Source organism: Ranitomeya variabilis, chromosome 2 (assembly GCF_051348905.1).
Source record: "Ranitomeya variabilis isolate aRanVar5 chromosome 2, aRanVar5.hap1, whole genome shotgun sequence".
NCBI lineage: Eukaryota > Metazoa > Chordata > Amphibia > Anura > Dendrobatidae > Ranitomeya > Ranitomeya variabilis.
The window spans coordinates 194796858-194818867 of record NC_135233.1 but is presented as its reverse complement, the minus strand read 5'-3'; the positions used below and the strand labels follow the sequence as shown (position 1 = coordinate 194818867).

The window sequence follows — 22010 nt, the reverse complement described above, 5'->3', positions numbered from 1 at the left end:
TCTCTGTTTCTGGAGGCTTCCAAATCTACACCCTCACATCCAGCCGTCACTCTGGTGGGTATCTCAGCCTCAGTGCCCTCACGGGGAGCACTCTGTCATGGGGAGCGCGGCGCTGCAGCCTGCTTTCTCTCTGGCACGCTGTCCCCTTTCTGGTGCGCTCTCTCTCCCGCACTTTTCTGACCACTCCCCTCTCTTTTCCCAGCAGTCAACCTGTCCCCTCTGTCCAGGGCAGAAAGTCTTCCCCCCAACAACCCAGCTGTCTGGCTAAGTGGTTCCAGGCAAGGAGCAGGGAAAGCAACCTCCTTACACATATCTCCCCTCACATACATTGCCAGTGACCCTGTCACAGCATATATATATGGAAATAGCTAGCCAAAAGCTTAAAGGAAGTGCAACTATGATATTCTATGAGGCTGTGCACATGTCCGATTTTTTTCTTTGGACTTTGAGGTCTGTGGAAAAAATCAGACACATGTTCAATATTGATCAGAGGGGCCGTATCAAAATCAGCAATGCAAGTATAAGGGTGTATGAAAAAAATCCGACTACACTTGGATGACATACCAGTGAGGTCCAATTTTTTAAGGACTGACAGAAAGAACAACGTGTATAAACTTTTCTTTTTTTTCCCTCCACGTACTGTAAAAACTGGCGATCAAACTCTAATCAGAATAATCGGCATGTTTTTCACATATGTGGAGAAATCGGTTGTGTGAACTTACCCATAGGTTGTAACAAGCACGTATTACCGCATTTAAAAAGAATATGGGCGTGAACAACAAAGATCTAAATAACTGGGACTCTCTCTATATTGGCGGAAACCAAATGTTGTCATCTGTCATCTCTAAATTTTATAACATTTAAAAATGTCTGTGTTTTCTTAACATACTGTAACTAAGAATTTTTCCTGTTATTTCAGACAAGGGACGAATTTGCAGATACTGAACAGATTTGTATCATTGAGCGGTTTCCGTACCCTTTTCAGGTAAGACACATTCTGCAACATACTTTCCATGAACTCATCATTATGACCTATATTCCAAGAAATAAATTGCAATCTTTCTTTTATCTTCACTGATCCATATAAAATGTGCTCAACTTGTTGTAAGTTCATTCTTAGATTAGGAACACATAGAGCGGCTTGAATGGGGAGACAGAGAGGAGAGACATTATAACCACAATTTACAGCGAAGTCATAATCAATGAAGTTCAAAGCAGAACCTGAATCCACAAATGCAGGTGTAAAAATAAAACCAGTTTTCGTATCCAGTGATACCCGTAGGAAAACACCTGATGCTGGTACAAGAGATAATTTCAGATTCTTGGAACCTGCAACTTCACACTTAAGGTTTTTTTTTCCTTTAAGAAATTAATTAATGTACTTAAAACATTGAACCATAACATGACCAGAACAACCACAATATAAACAAAAGTATATGCTCCGTGTTTGTTCCGTACCCTCTCTAGGACCCTGGCAAGCACCAATTTGCATAGACTCACCGGTCTCACCTGATGAAAGAGATATGACTAAAATACCTTCTAAAGTGTCTCTATCCCACAGATGTCTTTCTAAATGAATAGCGAGGGTCATAGCCTTCTTTAAAGACTGCAGACAAGAATTGTAAGTCAACTTGTCCTTAATCTGATGTGAGAGTCCTTGCTAGAAGTGACTCCAGAGAGTAGGGTCTTTCCAAGAGGTCTCCACAGCCCAACATCTGAACTCAGAGCAGCAATCCTCAGCTCTATGACCTCCCTCAATCAATGTATGGATCTTGGACTCAGCAACAGCAACTTTGTCAGGGTTGTCATCAATTAAACAGAGCTGAGAAAGACACCTCTACAGAGGCCAACTAAGGAGAATACTTGAGCAAAGAAAAAGCCCAGGCCTGTGGATCTCCACTGAGTAAAGACAAAATAATGTCTACTTGTTGACTCTCGGACCCAGAGGATACCCAACGTAAACGGAAATATAATTTGTATGAAATAGGAATAAATAGAAAACTTACTTCTGTGTTCAGCTAATCAATTAGGTAATTTTAGGTTCCAACATGGTTTATAGATGACCTTGGTCAACCAATGTGGTCGAACGTGCATGCTGCTGTTGGTCCCTGATTTTTGCGACCTCCAGGGACAAGACCTGTAGTTGTATATCCAAGGTGCAAACCAGATCCATAGGGACGCCCAAGAACACACTACATTGGCTGACTATAATGTTATGACTGAACCCTAACACTCGCACAGGGATGAACAAGCCAGGGGAGATTTGAAACCTGCACAACACAGGTTCTTTAACAGACTAGACAAATCCTTAATTTGATCCTTATTTGTCCCTGCCTGACTGTGGAGATGGCACCATGGAATTACGCAATGGCACTCCTATTCAACGTCAGCTGACCCTCTGTGCCCTTTACTGCACTCAAAAACAACAACAATAGAACATAGTACACATAGACAAAGGGTGAGCCATAGGGCTAAGGATAAGGACTTGTTCACACAGTCATACATGAAAGACGGACAAAAAAGAAAGAAACCCAAAAAGATCTACGGTATACGTGGAAACACCCACACCCTAAATGTTACAAAATGGGAAGAATACTGAGAAGGGGAACATGCAACCAAACCAAAGGATAAGCAATAGAGAAAACCTCAGAAATATAATTCTTGACTGTGGGGCTAAAGGCCCCATCTCACATAGCGATTTACCAAGGATCACGACCAGCGATATGACCTGGCCGTGATCATTGGTAAGTCGTTGTGTGGTCGCTGGGGAGCTGTCACACAGACAGCTCTCTCCAGCGACCAACGATCAGGGGAACGACTTCGGCATCGTTGAAACTGTCTTCAACGATGCCGAAGTTCCCCTGCAGCACCCGGGTAACCAGGGTAAACATCGGGTTACTAAGCGCAGGGCCGCGCTTAGTAACCCGATGTTTACCCTGGTTACCAAAAAAAACAAACAGTACATACTCACCATCTGATGTCCGTCAGGTCCCTTGCCGTCTGCTTCCTGCTCTGACTGAGTGCCGCCGTACAGTGAGAGCAGAGCACAGCGGTGACGTCACTGCTGTGCTGTGCTCTCACTCTACGGCGGCACTCAGTCAGAGCAGGAAGCAGACGGCAAGGGACCTGACGGACATCAGATGGTGAGTATGTACTGTTTGTTTTTTTTTACATTTACGCTGGTAACCAGGGTAAACATCGGGTTACTAAGCGCGGCCCTGCGCTTAGTAACCCGATGTTTACCCTGGTTACCAGTGAAGACATCGCTGGATCGGTGTCACACACACCGATTCAGCGATGTCAGCGGGACCTCAACGACCAAAAAAAGGTCCAGGCCTTTCCGACACGACCAGCGATCTCGCAGCAGGGGCCTGGTCGCTGGTACGTGTCACACATAGCGAGAGGTCGCTGTTGCGTCACAAAACTTGTGACTCAGCAGCGATCTCGCTAGCGATCTCGCTATGTGAGACGGGGCCTTAAGAATCCAAACATCTATCTAACTTGATATATAGCCAGCAAAGACTGCCTGTGCCAGGAGAGTATAAATAGATGTGATAGGACAAACCAAACAAGGAAGTGAAAACATCTGCACAGAAGCAAAACAGCAAAGCAAAGCAAATGAAAGATAAGCATTATCAGCAGTTGGACAACACAAGCTGTGGTCCACCAGAAAGGGAAACTGACCATACAGCCATAGGTCATCAGAAAGAGTCCCGGAGTTGAGTCATTACAACCAATGCTCAATGCTTCTAAGAAACTCATCTCAACTTCTTTACATTGTTAACCTGGCACAGAGTGATAATCAATGGCCTGAACGGATGTGATGGAGCGGAAACCTGGTCCTTTGTGACAGTAGGCCTTGAGACCTGCATACCTTTGGCAGTGGGCTCTGCATTTGCTTGGTACTCTGAATTGGTTATGGTCTCTCCAATCCTCCGAGTGGTGAACACTGAGTATCTTGCTTCAAACTGAACCATAATAGCTGGTTATTTCCAGAACTACTTGACCATGGGCATCAGTCCCCCAACGCAGGCAGAAGGTTCAAAGTCCTTTCCAGTACCTATCCACTGCATACTGATCCCTGTATCCATTCTCACCTCTCATTTTCAGAATCTCTGTTGGATGATCCACCATATCGCTCTCGATATTTCTTCCTAACCGAATAGTGCTGCTTCTTCTCTGACTAATGGTGCTGACCTCCTTGTCATGACTTTCTCTTTCCTCTGACTCATCCCTTCCAGGAACTGTCCTTCTGCCTTACGCCTCACTCTTGGTGGCTCTGCCTTCGACCACGCCTACTGCAGTCGCCATTCACTACCTGATAGGATGTCCTTCATTTTAAATCGTGCCATTGTCCAGCATGCTCCTCCCATCTTGGGCCAGGTTATGGCTGCAGGGCATACCTTCTTCCAGGTCAACACTCCAGTCGGCTGGGAACATCTTTGCTCTCTCAAGCACCATCCACTCCCACAATAGGCGGTCCTTCTTCTTCTCTGCTCACTAGCCGTTGCCATCTTAGAGTCCATGCTTCTGGCCAGCATCTTGAGCCCCTTAACTTTAGGCGCTCTCTCCTGAGTGCCACAGATCTTCTCACAACAAAAATAATCCTGCCGACTATGCCAAATGTAATGTGCCTCAGGGCGGTAGCCATGAACGAGGTGCTCGTCTTCCACGTCCCAGCACGCTACAGGAAAACACATACAAACAGTACAATGTAATACATTATCATAGATTTAAAATAACATGATTTCTCCAGAGAAATGAAATGTCATCCTCTCCATATCAACACAGTGTGTGTAACAGACACATCCAACATCCCCACATGGCTCTGTTGCCCTGTCCATGTGGGAACAGCGACATACTCAGCACCCCGGCAGAGGCAGCATCCTCACGCTCCTCTCCCTCATTCCCATGTTCATGTCGCACAGGCTTCCAGCTGCGTGCCTATAGCTGGGAGGCATCTTGTATAAAATGCACCCTCCCCAATAGAGAAGTGGCTGAGCATTCCCTATAGTTTGTTAGTGGTAGTGGGTGCAACTGTATGTTGCCGGGTCCCCCGTCCATAGTCTAATATAGTTATTTCCCAATCGTGTACTGTCCCTGTAGTCCTGTATAGTTTATACGTGACCCTTTAGTCGAGTCAGTAACTGAACTGTTCCCTGAAGTATATGTTGTCCGTACTGTCTGTCAGTCTTCGAATTCTTCCTGTTTGTGACTCCGTCCCCTTGTTCCCGTTAAGCCATGGGATCTGCAGCTACGGTACCACGGACTGCCTAGAGTGGTACCTAGCGGCTACCTGCAGCTCAAGCCTGACTACACCATCAGGAGCTCCAGTGAACACCAAGTAACCGTTGTGAGGGGTTGACTCACTCAGCTGCTTCCCAAGGGAGACACAGGAACACTTCTTGTGGTAAAATACCTGGTGGTTATTGTGGAGCAGCATAAACCATAGCAGGGTTCAGCAAAGTAAACATGGCCTTTCTAGCATAACAGCAAAACAAAAAGATAACGTACAACAAAGTCCAATTGTCTGAGTGGTTCGCCCGCTCAGACCACCATGTGTCTTCAGCTCCACCTGAAGCCACAGTTTGGAGTCTTTGCTCTCCAAACCAACACAGAGACTACCTCTCAAGGTCAGCCATTTACACCCAGACCATGTGACTGATCACATGACTGTGACATCTCACAGGTCCTGTTAGCACACATCCGTGCCGACTCTGCAGGTGGAGATATGGTGGACACCTTCATACCCATTCTATAGATGGCCACCTAAACCCAGCCCATGTATGCAACTTTAATTGAACCCTCACAACGCGTAGTGTGCTGGAGGAAAATACTCTGGTTTCACATCACTGACGCCATTATGTGCCGTGACAGATATCTCCCCTCATATACCGTGCCCCTGTCACACTACTTAGTAACTCCCCTCCAAGGCATTCCAGCCCCGTGGCACAGTGGGTCCATGGACCACGTATGCCACCGGCTAGTGTGACAGTGTGGCCATGTTGCAAATTTTTTTACAGTGGTTTAACTCTGGCTCTATGACCAATAAATGTAAAATGGAGTGTACTTGCAGTGGCTTGCACAAGTGAAACTCATGCTTTTAACATGTTTTATTTGCAGATCCCTTGTAATTTGCAGTTAGTAATATCATTTTTACTTTTATATTGTCTTTAAATACAATGTTCTGGTACTTGAAAATCATTAAGGATTATTCCTAAATCATAATATTATGGATTAGTGTTTCACCTTCTCAAAGTTTTAGTACAAAACAATTCCATCTGTCAAATTAAAATCTGTAAAAAGAACATAGTTGTGCTAAATTACTCTGTAGCAGTCAGGTGTTCTGTATTTATTGATCATAGTGTTATTAATGCCTATATAAGCTATCCGCTACAGTTCAACCGGAATCACCATAGGGTTTGGTACAGTAATTAACAGATTGCCGAATGGCAAATAGAGCCTAACTAAAGATTCTGAGATTAATAAAATATAACTTTTAATGATTAAATTATAATGATAATAATAGGAAAAATGTGCTCATTAAAATTACAGAGTCCACAATAGCTATTGGTTTCCTAGCTTTATATATTGATCACACAGTCTAGACGTACTACCTCCTCATGTGGCTGTTAACTGCTGGGGGCTATTAATTCAAGGATCAATATTGGAAAATTCACTAATAATGTATGAATATAGTATTCATAGGATAACTCATGTGGGAGTAGATATTTTTCAATTCCTCCCTTTGTGCAAGTTTTAGTGATTAATTTTGCTGGCTGGTTAACCTTTATGGGGTAAATATCTCTCAGTACTTCCCCACATGAAGCCTATCTACAGCTTTTAGGACATCAGTTATTATAGGATTTTAGCCTTAGTGGCCACGGACCACTCTTATGGCGTTTTGCTACAGTGTGGACTATCTGATCTAAAACCAAACAGCTGCCCAGTCAGCTATTCGGCAATCTGTTAATTAATGCCTATATTAGACACTGTGTGCACTAGAACAGGGACTCTCAAACCTACTCTACTGGGGCATTACTGGACAATACAGTATATGCAAATCACCAGAAAGACCAAGATGATGTCTGGGCCTCACCTTCTCTAGTATAAGTCTGTATTCAAACTAAAAATGTTTAGCATTTTTACTTTTTTTTGCCTCCAGAACTCAGCATAACATTTAAAGAAGTACCTGAATAGTCAGCTACTGCATCCAAGGAAAGGACAATGCAGCACACGGTTGTGCTCAAAAGTTTACATACCCAGGCAGAATTTTTGCTTTCTTGGCCTTTTTTCAGAGAATATGAATGATAACACCAAAACTTTTCTCCACTCATGGTTAGTGATTGGGTGAAGCCATTTATTGTCAAACTACTGTTTTTTCTCATTTTATATCATAATGACAACCCAAAACATCCAAATGACCCTGATCAAAAGTTTACATACTCCATTTCTTAACACTGTGTATTATCCCCTCTAACATCAATGACAGCTTGAAGTCTTTTGTGGTAGTTGTGGATGAGGTTCTTTATTTTCTCAGATAGTAAAGCTGCCCACTCTTCTTGGCAAAACAACTCCAGTTCCTGTAAATTCCTGGGCAGCAGAAACGTAGCTAGGGTTTTGGTTTGGGGGGGGGGCAAAGCTTCTGAGTGGGCCCCTAACCAGGTAACCTTCATTACAATTCGGTGACGTGCCCTAATAGTGGAGGAGAACCTCAGCAGATGACCGCGCTATTACTGAAGATAATCTCTATATAACGACCAACATGGATATTACCACCATATGGTCAGTGGTAGATACCCGCCCTGCAGAACATATAAGAGATCACAGCACAGTTACAGATAATGACTTACCGCTGACGTCCTTTCTTATGGAATCGTTCACTTTTCCCGTCTTTTCCATCTGGCACAGACCGACATGACAAATTCTTCCAGCCAGCACTCGTCTGCAGAGAATACAACAAAGACACATTTCACTTCTCATATTCCAGCCATCAACATCTATTCTGTTGTGAATTCTGTTCTTGGGCTCCCTCCGGTGGTTATAAGTGGTAGCGCTGCTGTCTGTCCTTCACAGCAGTTATCAGGTGTGTCCACTCTGGACTGGGCTATTTAGTCTGGCTTCACCCTTTAGTCAGTGCCAGTTGTCCATTGTTTTCTGGAGGATTCATATCCCTTCATGGTTTGTCCTGCTTCCTGGTCTTTTCACCAAGATAAGTTCTGCTTGTTTTGCAGCCCACATTTTGTGGGCCTCATTGTTCAGTGCATTTCATGTTTTTTCTTGTCCAGCTTAATTTGTGTAAGGATTTATGCAGTCAAGCTGGAATCTCTGGAGAGGCAGATATACCCTCCATGTCTTTAGTTAGATGTGGAGTTTTTTGTATTTTCTGTGGTGGATATTTCCTAGTATTTTAATACTGACCGCATAGTTCTCTGTCCTATCTTTCCTATTTAGCTAGATTGGCCTCCTTTGCTAAATCCTGTTTTCAGCCTGTGTATGTTTTTTCCTCTCCTCTCACAGTCAATATTTGTGGGGGGCTGCCTATCCTTTGGGAATTTTCTCTGAGGCGAGATAGTTTTCCCTTTTCTATCTATAGGGTTAATTAGTCCTCCGGCTGTGTCGAGGTGTCTAGGATCAGTAGGTACATCCCACGGCTACTTCTAGTTGCGGTGTTAAGTTCAGGGTCCGCGGTCAGTACAGATACCACCTTCTCCAGAGTACGTCCAATGCTACTCCTAGGCTACAAGATCATAACAGTACAACTGGCCAACAATGAGTTAACCGCATCTCAGAAGAAGGGAAAGAAAGTGCTGAGCCATTTTTTTTTCTGTACTCTGTTGTGTTTTTTTTTCCCTCTTTACCTCTGGGTGGTTCAGGAGTTTGGCGCTGACATGGATGTTCAGGGACTTGCTTCTCGTGTGGATCAACTTGCTGCTAGAGTACAGGGTATTTCTGATTATATCATTCAGACTCAAGGTTTAGAGCCTAGAATTCCAACTCCTGATCTGTTTTTTGGGGACAGGTCTAAATTTCTGAGCTTTAAAAATAACTGTAAACTGTTTTTTGCTCTGAAGCCCCGTTCCTCTGGTGATCCCATCCAGCAGGTTAAAATTGTCATATCTCTGTTGCGTGGCGACCCCCAGGATTGGACATTTGCCCTGGAACCTGTGAATCCGGCGTTGCTTAATGTAGACACCTTTTTTCAGGTGCTTGGGTTATTGTAAGACGAACCTAATTCAGTGGATCATGCTGAGAAGACCTTGTTGGCCCTGTGTCAGGGTCAAGAAGCGGCAGAATCATATTGCCAGAAATTTAGAAAATGGTCTGTACTGACTAAATGGAATGAGGATGCCTTGGCTGCAATTTTCAGAAAGGGTCTTTCTGAATCCGTTAAAGATGTTATGGTGGGGTTCCCCACGCCTGCTGGTTTGAGTGATTCTATGTCTCTGGCCATTCAAATTGATCGGCGCTTGCGTGAGCGCAGAGTTGTGCACACTATGGCGTTGTCTTCCGAGCGGAGTCCTGAGCCTATGCAATGTGATAGGATTGTGTCTAGAGCTGAACGACAAGGATTCAGACGTCAGAATGGGTTGTGTTTTTACTGCGGCGATTCTGCTCATGTTATTTCTGATTGCCCTAAGCGTGTCAAGAGAATCGCTAGTTCTGTTACCATCAGTACTGTACAACCTAAATTTCTGTTATCTGTGACCCTGATCTGCTCATTATCGTCATTTTCTGTCATGGCATTTGTGGATTCAGGCGCCGCTTTAAATTTAATGGACTTAGAATTTGCCAGACGTTGTGGGTTTCCCTTACAGCCTTTGCAGAGTCCTATCCCTTTGAGGGGCATTGATGCTACACCGTTGGCTAAAAATAAACCTCAGTTTTGGACACAGTTAACCATGTGCATGGCGCCAGCCCATCAGGAAGATTGTCGTTTTCTGGTGTTGCATAATCTGCATGATGCTATTGTGCTGGGGTTTCCATGGTTACAGGTGCATAATCCGGTGTTGGATTGGAAATCTATGTCTGTGACTAGTTGGGGTTGTCAGGTGGTTCATGATGACGTTTCTTTGATGTCAATTTCCTCCTCCCCCTCTTCTGAAGTTCCTGAGTTTTTGTCAGATTTCCAGGATGTTTTTGATGAGCCCAAGTCCAGTTCCCTTCCACCGCATAGGGACTGTGATTGTGCTATTGACTTGATTCCAGGCTGTAAGTTCCCTAAGGGCCGACTTTTCAACCTGTCTGTGCCAGAACATGCCGCCATGCGGAGTTATGTTAAGGAGTCTTTGGAGAAGGGGCATATTCGGCCATCTTATTCTCCATTGGGAGCAGGTTTCTTTTTTGTTGCCAAGAAGGATGGCTCCTTGAGACCCTGTATTGATTATTGCCTCTTGAATAAGATCACGGTCAAATTCCAATACCCTTTGCCTTTGCTCTCTGATTTGTTTGCCAGGATTAAGGGTGCTAGTCGGTTTACTAAGATTGACCTTCGAGGGGCATATACCGTAATCTTGTTCATATTAAGCAGGGCGACAAATGGAAAACTGCGTTCAATACGCCCGAGGGCCATTATGAATATCTTGTGATGCCATTCGGACTCTCTAATGCTCCATCTGTGTTTCAGTCTTTCATGCATGATATATTTCGGAATTATCTTGATAAATTCATGATTGTATATTTGGATGATATTTTGATTTTTTCAGATGATTGGGAGTCTCATGTGGAACAAGTCAGGATGGTATTTCAGATCCTTCGTGATAATGCCTTGTTTGTGAAGGGGTCTAAGTGCCTCTTTGGAGTACAGAAGGTTTCTTTTTTGGGCTTCATTTTTTCTCCCTCATTTATAGAAATGGATCCGGTTAAGGTTCAGGCCATTCATGATTGGATCCAGCCCACATCCGTGAAGACTAGAGCCTTCAGAAATTTTTGAGCTTTGCTAATTTTTATCGTTGTTTCATTGCCAACTTCTCCAGTGTGGTTAAACCCCTGACCGATTTGACGAAGAAAGGCGCTGATGTGACGAATTGGTCCTCTGCGGCCGTTTCTGCCTTTCAGGAGCTTAAACGCCGATTTACTTCTGCCCCTGTGTTGCGTCAGCCGGATGTTTCTCTTCCTTTTCAGGTTGAGGTTGACGCTTCTGAGATTGGGGCAGGGGCCGTTTTGTCTCAGAGGAATTCTGATGGTTCCTTGATGAAACCGTATGCCTTCTTCTCTCGAAAGTTTTCGCCTGCGGAACGCAATTATGATGTCGGTAATCGTGAGTTGTTGGCTATGAAGTGGGCATTTGAGGAGTGGCGACATTGGCTTGAGGGGGCTAAGCACCGTATTGTGGTCTTGACCGATCATAAGAATCTGATTTACCTCGAGTCTGCCAAACGGCTGAATCCTAGACAGGCCCGATGGTTCCTGTTTTTCTCCCGTTTTGATTTTTTGTCTCGTATCTTCCGGGTTCTAAGAATGTTAAGGCTGATGCCCTCTCTAGGAGTTTTTTGCCTGATTCCCCTGGGGTCCTTGAGCCGGTCGGCATTCTGAAGGAGGGGGTGATTCTTTCTGCTATCTCCCCTGATTTACGACGGGTTCTTCAGGAATTTCAGGCTGATAAATCTGACCGCTGTCCAGTGGGGAAACTGTTTGTTCCTGATAGATGGACTAGCAAAGTGATTTCTGAGGTTCACTGTTCTGTGTTGGCTGGCCATCCTGGGATTTTTGGTACCAGAGATTTGGTTAGTAGGTCATTTTGGTGGCCTTCTTTGTCACGGGATGTGCGTTCCTTTGTGCAGTCCTGTGGGACTTGTGCGCGGGCCAAACCTTGCTGCTGCCAGTGGGTTGCTTTTACCTTTGCCGGTCACTGAGAGGCCTTGGACGCATATTTCTATGGATTTTATTTCGGATCTTCCGGTTTCCCAGAGGATGTTGGTTATCTGGGTGGTTTGTTACCGGTTTTCTAAGATGGTTCATTTGGTACCTTTTGCCTAAATTACCTTCTTCTTCTGAGTTGGTTCCGTTGTTTTTTCAGCATGTGGTTCGTTTGCATGGCATTCCGGAGAATATTGTGTCCGATAGAGGTTCCCAGTTTGTTTCCAGGTTTTGGCGGGCCTTTTGTGCTAGGCTGGGCATTGATTTGTCTTTTTCTTCCGCATTTCATCCTCAGACAAATGGCCAAACTGAGCGAACTAACCAGACTTTGGAAACTTATTTGAGATGCTTTGTGTCTGCCGATCAGGATGATTGGGTGGCTTTCTTGCCATTGGCCGAGTTTGCCCTTAATAATCGGGCTAGTTCTGCTACCTTGGTTTCACCTTTTTTTTGTAATTCTGGGTTTCATCCTCGTTTTTCTTTGGGGCAGGTTGAGCCTTCTGATTGTCCTGGGGTGGACTCTGTGGTTGACAGGTTGCAGCAAATTTGGGCTCATGTTGTGGACAATTTGGTCTTGTCTCAGGAGGAGGCTCAGCATTTTGCTAACCGTCGGCGGCGTGTGGGTTCCCGGCTTCGGGTTGGGGATTTGGTCTGGTTGTCTTCCCGTCATGTTCCTATGAAGGTTTCTTCCCCTAAGTTCAAGCCTCGGTTTATTGGTCCTTATAGGATTTCTGAGATTATCAATCCAGTGTCTTTTCATTTGGCCCTTCCAGCCTCTTTTTCCATCCACAATGTTTTTCATAGATCTTTGTTGCGGAAATATGTGGTACCCGTCGTTCCCTCTGTTGATCCTCCTGCCCCGGTGTTGATTGATGGGGAGTTGGAGTATGTTGTTGAGAAGATCTTGGATTCTCGTTTTTCAAGGCGGAGGCTTCAGTATCTTGTCAAGTGGAAGGGTTATGGCCAGGAGGATAATTCTTGGGTTGTTGCCTCTGATGTTCATGCTGACGATTTGGTTCGTGCCTTCCATTTAGCTTATCCTGATTGGCCTGGGGGCTCTGGTGAAGGTTCGGTGACCCCTCCTCAAGGGGGGGTACTGTTGTGAATTCTGTTCTTGGGCTCCCTCCGGTGGTTATAAGTGGTAGCGCTGCTGTCTGTCCTTCACAGCAGTTATCAGGTGTGTCCACTCTGGACTGGGCTATTTAGTCTGGCTTCACCCTTTAGTCAGTGCCAGTTGTCCATTGTTTTCTGGAGGATTCACATCCCTTCATGGTTTCTCCTGCTTCCTGGTCTTTTCACCAAGATAAGTTCTGCTTGTTTTGCAGCCCACATTTTGTGGGCCTCATTGTTCAGTGCATTTCATGTTTTTTCTTGTCCAGCTTAATTTGTGTAAGGATTTATGCAGTCAAGCTGGAATCTCTGGAGAGGCAGATATACCCTCCATGTCTTTAGTTAGATGTGGAGTTTTTTGTATTTTCTGTGGTGGATATTTCCTAGTATTTTAATACTGACCGCATAGTTCTCTGTCCTATCTTTCCTATTTAGCTAGACTGGCCTCCTTTGCTAAATCCTGTTTTCAGCCTGTGTATGTTTTTTCCTCTCCTCTCACAGTCAATATTTGTGGGGGGCTGCCTATCCTTTGGGAATTTTCTCTGACGCGAGATAGTTTTCCCTTTTCTATCTATAGGGTTAATTAGTCCTCCGGCTGTGTCGAGGTGTCTAGGATCAGTAGGTACATCCCACGGCTACTTCTAGTTGCGGTGTTAAGTTCAGGGTCCACGGTCAGTACAGATACCACCTTCTCCAGAGTACGTCCAATGCTACTCCTAGGCCACCAGATCATAGCACTATTCCCAACCTGCACAAACTCCTCATCCTGCTGATACCCCAATACTGAGCCGCTGCTGCCATATGTGTCACTATTACTGCCCTGATACCCCAATACTGAGCCGCTGCTGCCGTATGTGTCCCTATTACTGCCCCTGATATCCCAATACTGAGCCGCTGCTGTAAGTGACTCTATTACTGCACCTGCTGTGTGGTTCTCTGTGCCTTCTAAATTCTAAAGCACCCCTCTATAATATAATAATGCTGGGTGCAAGTGCCCTAGAAAACAGTGCCCACATTTTGCTCCCTAGAAACTAATATTGCCACGTGTGCCCCTTTGATAGTCATAACAAGAAGTGCCCACTTTACATTTAATAATGTCCGGAGTCTGCCCCCCTGTACAGCTCCCTTATATAGCATAATGCCCCTTCACTGTATAGTACCATCCACACAGTATACTGACCCCTTAGTAGCCCCCAAACTGTTTGATTGCTCCAACACTGTATGATGGCCCCTTCACTGTAATCTCCACACTGTATGATGGCCCACTAGATGGCCTCCATATAGTATAATGCACCAGATCATCCTAAATATAGTATAATGCACTCCCCATAGGTCTCCATATACAGTAGTATAATGCACTCCCCATAAGCCTCCATATAGTATAATGCACCCCCCATAGGACTCCATATGGTATAATGCACTCCCCATAGGCCTACTCTATAGCACAAGGCAGCACCCATAGGCAGATTCTATAGCACAAGACAGCATCCCCATAGGCAGACCCTGTAGTATAAGACAGCAACCCATAGGCAGACCCTGTAGTATAAGGCAGCACCAATGTAGGCAGACCCTGTAGTATAAGGCAGCCCCCCATAGGCAGACTCTAGTAAAAGGCAGCACCCCATAGGCAGACCCTGTAGTGTAAGGCAGCACCTGATAGGCAGACTCTAGTAAAAGGCAGCACCCCATAGGCAGACCCTGTAGTATAAGACAGCACCCCATAGGCAGACCATGTAGTAAAAGGCAGTACCCCATAGGCAGATCCTGAATTATAAGGCAGCCCCCCTATAGGCAGATCCTGAAGTATAAGACAGCCCCCTATAGGCAGATCCTAAAGTGTAAGGCAGCCCTCCTATAGGCAGATCCTGAAGTATAAGGCAGCCCCCCTATAGGCAGATCCTGAAGTATAAGGCAGCACCCCTATAGGCATATCCTGAAGTATAAGACAGCCCCCCTTTAGGCAGATCCTGAAGTTTCAGGCAGCCCCCCTATAGGCAGATCTTGAAGTATAAGCAGCCCCCTATAGGAAGATCCTGAAGTATAAGGCAGCCCCCCTATAGGCAGATCCTGAAGTATAAGGCAGCCCCCCTATAGGCAGATCCTGAAGTATAAGGCAGCACCCTTATAGGCAGATCCTGAAGTATAAGGCAGTACCCTTATAGGCAGATCCTGAAGTATAAGGCATCCCCCTATAGACAGATCCTGAAGTATAAGGCAGCCCCCCTATAGTCAGATCCTGAAGTTTAAGGCAGCACCCTTATAGGCAGATCCTGAAGTATAAGGCAGCCCCCATAAAAAAAACAATAAATAAATACTCACCTCTCTTCCTCCTTGTTCCAGCGGTGCTCCGACCTCCAGCTCATCTTCTAACAGCGGGCGCCGGGTGGTGACATCATTGCGCCCACTGTCATTGTCGACGTCGGTGCGCAGAGCTCCTTCCCTCATCAGTGCAGTGACGGGCGGGGGGCCCACTACTGGCACCAGCCCCCCCGGCCTGCTCAGGGGCCCCATAGTGGGTGTAGAGCAGGGAGATCGATTCTCCCTGCTCTGCCACAGAAGGTAACTGTATCGGCACGTGCAGCTACAGTTACAGTAGCATAGCTCCGGGTTGGCCCCCTCTGAGCACCAGGCCTGGGGCAATGGCCTCCTATGCCCCCAGGTAGCTACGCTACTACTGGGCGGTCTAGCATGAACTGTGCCCTTGAGATCTCCCCAGAATGGCTGAATGATAATGAGGTCAGGAGACTGAGATGGCCACTCCAGAACCTTCACTTTGTTCTGAGGTAGCCAGTGACAGGTCGACTTGGCCTTGTGTTTACGATCGTTGTCATGTTGGAACATTTAAGTATGTCCCATGCACAGCTTCTGGGCTGATGAGTGCAAATTTGCCACCAGAATTTGCTGATAACATGCTGCATTCATCTTTCTTTAAATTTTGACCAAGTTTCCTGTGCCTTTTTAGCTCACACATCCCCAAAATATCAGAAATCCACCTACAGTAAGAATGGTGTTCCTTTCATCATAGGTAGTGTTGAGCGATACCTTCCGATATCCAGAAGTATCGGTATCGGATTGGATCGGCCGATATCCAAAAAATATCAGATATCGCCAATACCGATACCCGATACCAATGCCAGTTAATGGGACACAAATATCGGAATGTAAATAAGCCCTTTCTGTCCTTGTCCTTCCTCTTCCGGAAGGGGGAAGAGTGTGGGCGGACACTGTGCGTGTCTGTGTGAGAGGGCGGGGTCTGTGCGGGCCTGCCGGGGATCTGTACGGGCCTCTCGGGGGTCTGTGCGTGCCTGCTGGGGCTCTGTGCAGGCTGCCAGGGCTCTGTGCGGGCTGCCGGGGCTCTGTGCGTGCCTGCCGGGGTTCTGTGCTGGCTGCCGGGGGCTCTGTGCGGGCTGCCGGGGGCTCTGTGCGGGCCTACCGGGGCTCTGTGCGAGCCTGCCGGGGCTCTGTGCGTGCCTGCCGGTGCTCTGCGCATGCCTGCCGGGGCTCTGCGCGGGCTGCCGGGGCTCTGTGCGGGGCTGCTGGGGCTCTGTGCGTGCCTGCACAGACCCCTGGCAGCCCGCACAGAGCCCCGGCAGGCACGTACAGACCCCCCACGGTCACGCACAGACCCCGCCCATGCACACACACACACACGCAGTCTCCGCCCACACTCCATTATAGTGCATAATTGCACTATAGGAACTTCCGATTCCGGTATCCGATAACGCAAAAGTATCGGAACTCAGTATCGGAATTCCGATACAGCGAATATCGGCCAATACCCGATATTTGCAGTATCGGAATGCTCAACACTAATCATAGGCCTTGTTGACCTCTCTCCAAATGTAACATTTATGGTTGTGGCCAAAAAGTTCAATTTTGGTCTCATCACCCCAAATTACCTTGTTCCAGACGTTTTGAGGCTTGTCTCTATGCTGTTTTGCGTATTGTAGGCGAGATACTATGTGGCATTTGTGCAGTAATGGCTTTCTTCTGGCAACTCGATCATGCAGCTCATTTTTCTTCAAGTGCCTCCTTATTGTGCATCTTGAAATAGCAGCACCGCTAGTTTTCAGAGTCCTGTATTTCAGCTGATGTTATTTGTGAGTTTTCTTTGCATCCCAAACTATTTTCCTGGCAGTTGTGGATGACATTTGTGTTGGTCTACCTGGCCGTGGTTTTGTTTTTACAGAGCCCCTGATTTTCCATTTGTTAATCACAGTTTGAATGCTGCTGACTGGCATTATCAATTCCTTGGATATCTTTTTGAATCCCTTTCCTGTTTTATACATTGACAATTCTTTTGCTTTCCCCATGACTCATAATCCAGAAATGTCAGTAGAGAGTAATACTGTAAACATGCTGGGAGCACGGTTAAAGCAGTTAATCCACCTCAAACTTTATGGAGTCAACTAAATTATATTAAAGTATCAGGAGAATTCTCTTATTTGTAAGACATATCAATAAATAAATAAAACAAGCGTTCGACTATTCATTGTTTTAAATAGCATGCAGAATAAATTTCTATGTACTGCCCTCATCAGATATTTTCTAAACCACAAATTATGCTTACAGATAGTGTATGATGATGGACCACTCTATGTCTTTGCCCCCACTGAGGATATGAGGAAACGTTGGCTTCATCAGATAAAGCACGGTAAAGTGCAATCCTATGCATAATAATAATTTGTGTAATCGCTTCAAGTGTCACTATGATTGTGTATTTTCAGAACCAAAATTTTTCAACCAAAATATAACTTGTTTTCTACATTTTTTGTATTTTTTACCCTCTTCATACTCTTCCTATCCCAGATGTCTTTACACCCAGTAGAATAGGTTTCTTGACTTTATACATCCCCATAAAATAAGAGGGGTTACCGCCGTCATTACAAACTCTTTGCCCTTTGCATCCAGTCCATTAGCAATTTGGACAGCCTGTTAAGTCAGTTAACGCAACCAATTTTATTGATCCAGCTATAAAAATGCAGGTAGAATCAGACATCTGAATATTGTAAGAAAGTCCTTACTGAGAGCTGGAAGAGCTGGGAAAAATATGTAGACAATCCTCTTATCAAGCTGAGACTGAAGTTTATTCGGAGATTTCGCAACAGAACAGTTTCATAAAAGTCAGAGAGACAAAGCATGCAGGCACAAACAGGGGTCCAGACAGGCAAAGTAACGCTGGGACCTCTGGCAATGGTCTAGCCCTAGCCTGGCTATGGTGTGGCATAGCGGCAGAATGGTGATGGAATGGCCTTGAACAACAGTAACAGGGGCTTTTTATACATGATACAGACAAAGAAAGCACATTGCCGCAAAAAGGGCATATACATGATAGCATCAAACATCTATTCAAGGACAAGGCAGTGGTTAAATGTAATTACTTTGAGGCTCTTTCCCCCAAACTTCATTAGAACTCGTAAATCTCCATGTTCCTTTTAGCCACTGTAATTAATCTGATCACAGCTCTTAGGGTACCTAGAAAAATGGCGGCCGACAGCACTACCGTTTTAGCTTATGGCTGCACGTCCTAGCTCCACTGGATCCAAGTGGAGAGTTACATACCAAAGGTTCAAAGTGAAGGACAGCATCCAATCCAGGTGAAGATAATAAGCGATTTATTGTGCCAAAGATGCAACGTTTCAACCCCTAAGGGTCTTTGTCAAGCATACAAATCAGTTAAAATGACGGCCTTAAATAGGAAGTAGACAACTACCCCTAATCAGGTCCGCCCATACAAATTTACATATCATAAATCCGGTGATCAAAATTACAAAAATTGTGCAAATAATCTCATATACATAATTAAAAACACATCACGATGTCCATGAGGTACATGTTAGTTGATAATTCTATCCACGATCGATTTAATAAGCACATGTGTCCGGTTCCAAGTAAACAAACAACATTGTCTGTCAGTTATAAACCTATCAGCGTCATCGTAAGTAATAGCAGGACTGCCAATAGCTATCGCCGTTTCTTACCCCCAGAACACCCGCCATCTGAAGAGGCCAATCATGCATCACATCACTTCCCATATTAATGCCAATCCTAGCCCGATACCCGCCTTATAGCCAGCAATCCACCGTGCCTGATGACGGAGTCCGCAGCTGTTAACATCGCCGACCGGAAGTAGAGAGCCGGACATAGCTATTGCGCATGCCCGCTAGCTCCATGGCAACGCTGTAAATAAACAACGAGCAGCGCCACGGGGTCAGTGATGTATTCCACCCACCAGAAAAAAGCTGGCTATTCTAAGTAACGGAGTCACTCCAAACTCCATCCAGAAGCCAAAAAATCTTATCGCTAGGACTATAGTCCGCGATCAAGGGCCTCTGATCGCCAAAAAGGATGGAATCTACAAAAATCATTACATGTGTACCGGCCCTATATCTACAAATCTACGGTCCCCACGGTTGCCCCCAGAAGATATAGGGCCGGTACACATGTAATGATTTTTGTAGATTCCATGTTGTTTGTTTACTTGGAACCGGACACATGTGCTTATTAAATCGATCGTGGATAGAATTATCAACTAACATGTACCTCATGGACATCGTGATGTGTTTTTAATTATGTATATGAGATTATTTGCACAATTTTTGTAATTTTGATCACCGGATTTATTATATGTAAATTTGTATGGGCGGACCTGATTAGGGGTAGTTGTCTACTTCCTATTTAAGGCCGTCATTTTAACTGATTTGTATGCTTGACAAAGACCCTTAGGGGTTGAAACGTTGCATCTTTGGCACAATAAATCGTTTATTATCTTCACCTGGATTGGATGCTGTCCTTCACTTTGAACCTTAGCTCTTAGGGTACCGTCTCACAGTGGCACTTTGGTCGCTACGATGGCACGATCCGTGACGTTCCAGCGATAACGTTACGATCTCGCTGTGTCTGACACGCTACTGAGATCAGGGACCCCGCTGAGAATCGTACGTCGTAGCAGATCGTTTGAAACTTTATTTCGTCGCTGGATCACCCGCTGACATCGCTGCATCGGCGTGTGTGATGCCGATGCAGCGATGTCTTCACTGGTAACCAGGGTAAATATCGGGTTACTAAGCGCAGGGCCGCGCTTAGTAACCCGATGTTTACCCTGGTTACCATTGTAAATGTAAAAAAAAAAAACACATACATTCCGGTGCCTGTCCCCGGGCGTCCGCTTCCCTGCACTCCTCCTGCATCCTGTGTCAGCGCCGGCCGGCCGTACATCAGAGCACAGAGGTGATGTCACCGCTCTGCTTTACAGCCGCGCTTACACAGGATGCAGGAGGAGTGCAGGGAAGCAGACGCCCGGGGACATGACAGGCACCGGAATGTGAGTATGTAGTGTTTTTTTTTTTTACATTTACAATGGTAACCAGGGTAAACATCGGGTTACTAAGCGCGGCCCTGCGCTTAGTAACCCGATGTTTACCCTGGTTACCCGGGGACTTCGGCATCGTTGGTCGCTGGAGAGCTGTGTGACAGCTCTCCAGCGACCACACAAGGACTTTCCAACGATCACGGCCAGGTCGTATCGCTGGTCGTGATCGTTGGAAAGTTGCTGAGTGTGACGGTACCCTTAGGCTGGTCACATATATCTGTCCAGATTGACAGCTGTATATGTCTGTTCTCCAATATCACTACAACAAATACACTTATTTACCATATGTTTCCAGTTATCTTATTATCTCAATGCCCTGCAGCTTATCCAATTAACCTATGTGTATATCAGCTATACCTGCTAATGGCAATGATCTCATCTTGTGTCTCAAATCTGTCTAGGGCTTCCAGAAGTACACCTTATTAGCTTTTTTGAAGCAAAGTCAGTTAGTTTCTAACTTTGCACAAGATGGCTGCTAGAGCCAACATGGCTGTTCAATATATTATGGCTGACCATTCTCTTACAAATATTGTCACGATTCCTCCGCTCAGTGTGTATTGGATGTTGTGACTGACAGCTCAGCTGTCCAATCTAGTGCAAGGGTGTGCTGATTTGTTGGTATTTTTATTAACAGCTCAGTCTTCCAATTTAGTGCAGGGGCATGCTGAGCAGTCAGTATTTTGATTGACAGCTCAGCCGTCCAATCTGAGACTGGGAAGTGCTGAGCTTCCTTCAGGTGCTCCCTGTTCCAAGTGATTACGCAGATAGTTAGCTAAGCTTTAAGTATCAGATCTCTGCTAGATGTAGCATTTGCTTGGTGGTTTGCCTTGTATACACGTGCTGCTGTTGTCATTAGCAGGCCACAGTCCAGGGTACCAGGCACAGGTGGTGATGGAGTCCGGCCGGCTTGGAGGCAATAGGGGATCTCTCCCCCAGGTGAGGTCCATAAGCCTTTCCAACTAGCACTGTCATATGAGGTCACTGCTGCCTGAAGCTTACTGGCAAAGTCTTCTTTTCCCCTGTCCTGGGACAGGTACCTGCATGGCAGGCAGCTTGAGCCTTTTTACAGGGTCTCTATCACGACCCGAGCTCTCCAGATGCTGCTTTGCCTCAGGTGTGCTGCGGGCAAATCGCATACAGCTCAACGCATTCTGGTTCTGCTCTGTGTCTTAGAGTCCCACAAAAGACTCAGGCTCCCGGTACCCGGCCTCTGCACTTCGGCTCTGAGGGTGCTCGGTCACAGTTCCCCTCTGAGCCCTTTTCCACTCATGTGCTCCTTCCCTCAATGCTCCACTGCAATTCCACCCTTCAGGTTCTCTCTCCTTTCCAGAGGCTGCAGCTCAATCCTGGCTGCCAGCCTAGTTGTCTGCTCTCTCAGACTTCCTTCTCTGTTCAGTCTCTCTCAGCAACTGCCAAACTCCTCCTCCAGGCCAGAACACATATAGCTGGGGGGCGCTCCCCTGAATCCGGGTTCAGAGCTCCCCCTTCTGGCCTGGATTCAGAATGTGGTACATGTGTGTGCTTACCTGGCAAAGAGAATCCTCCTTGTCTCCAAGCGTGATATCACCCTCCCCGAAAGGGAAGTCAGCATCACTGTAACAACCGGTCCCCTGGGGTGTTACACGCCCCCTCGTTAACCCCAGTACTCCCGGACTGGGAAAAGGAAAAC

General features: G+C 45.8%; 1 protein-coding gene across 1 annotated transcript in view; it reads left to right on the top strand.

Moving 5' to 3' along the window:
* The window catches only part of BTK (Bruton tyrosine kinase), a 336320-nt gene that overhangs the window by 142174 nt on the left and 172136 nt on the right, over positions 1–22010 (top strand). Inside the window, exons 4-5 of the mRNA XM_077283385.1 lie at positions 920–985; positions 17542–17623. Coding sequence (XP_077139500.1) covers positions 920–985; positions 17542–17623 — 148 coding nt within the window. The remainder of the gene's footprint in view (positions 1–919; positions 986–17541; positions 17624–22010) is intronic.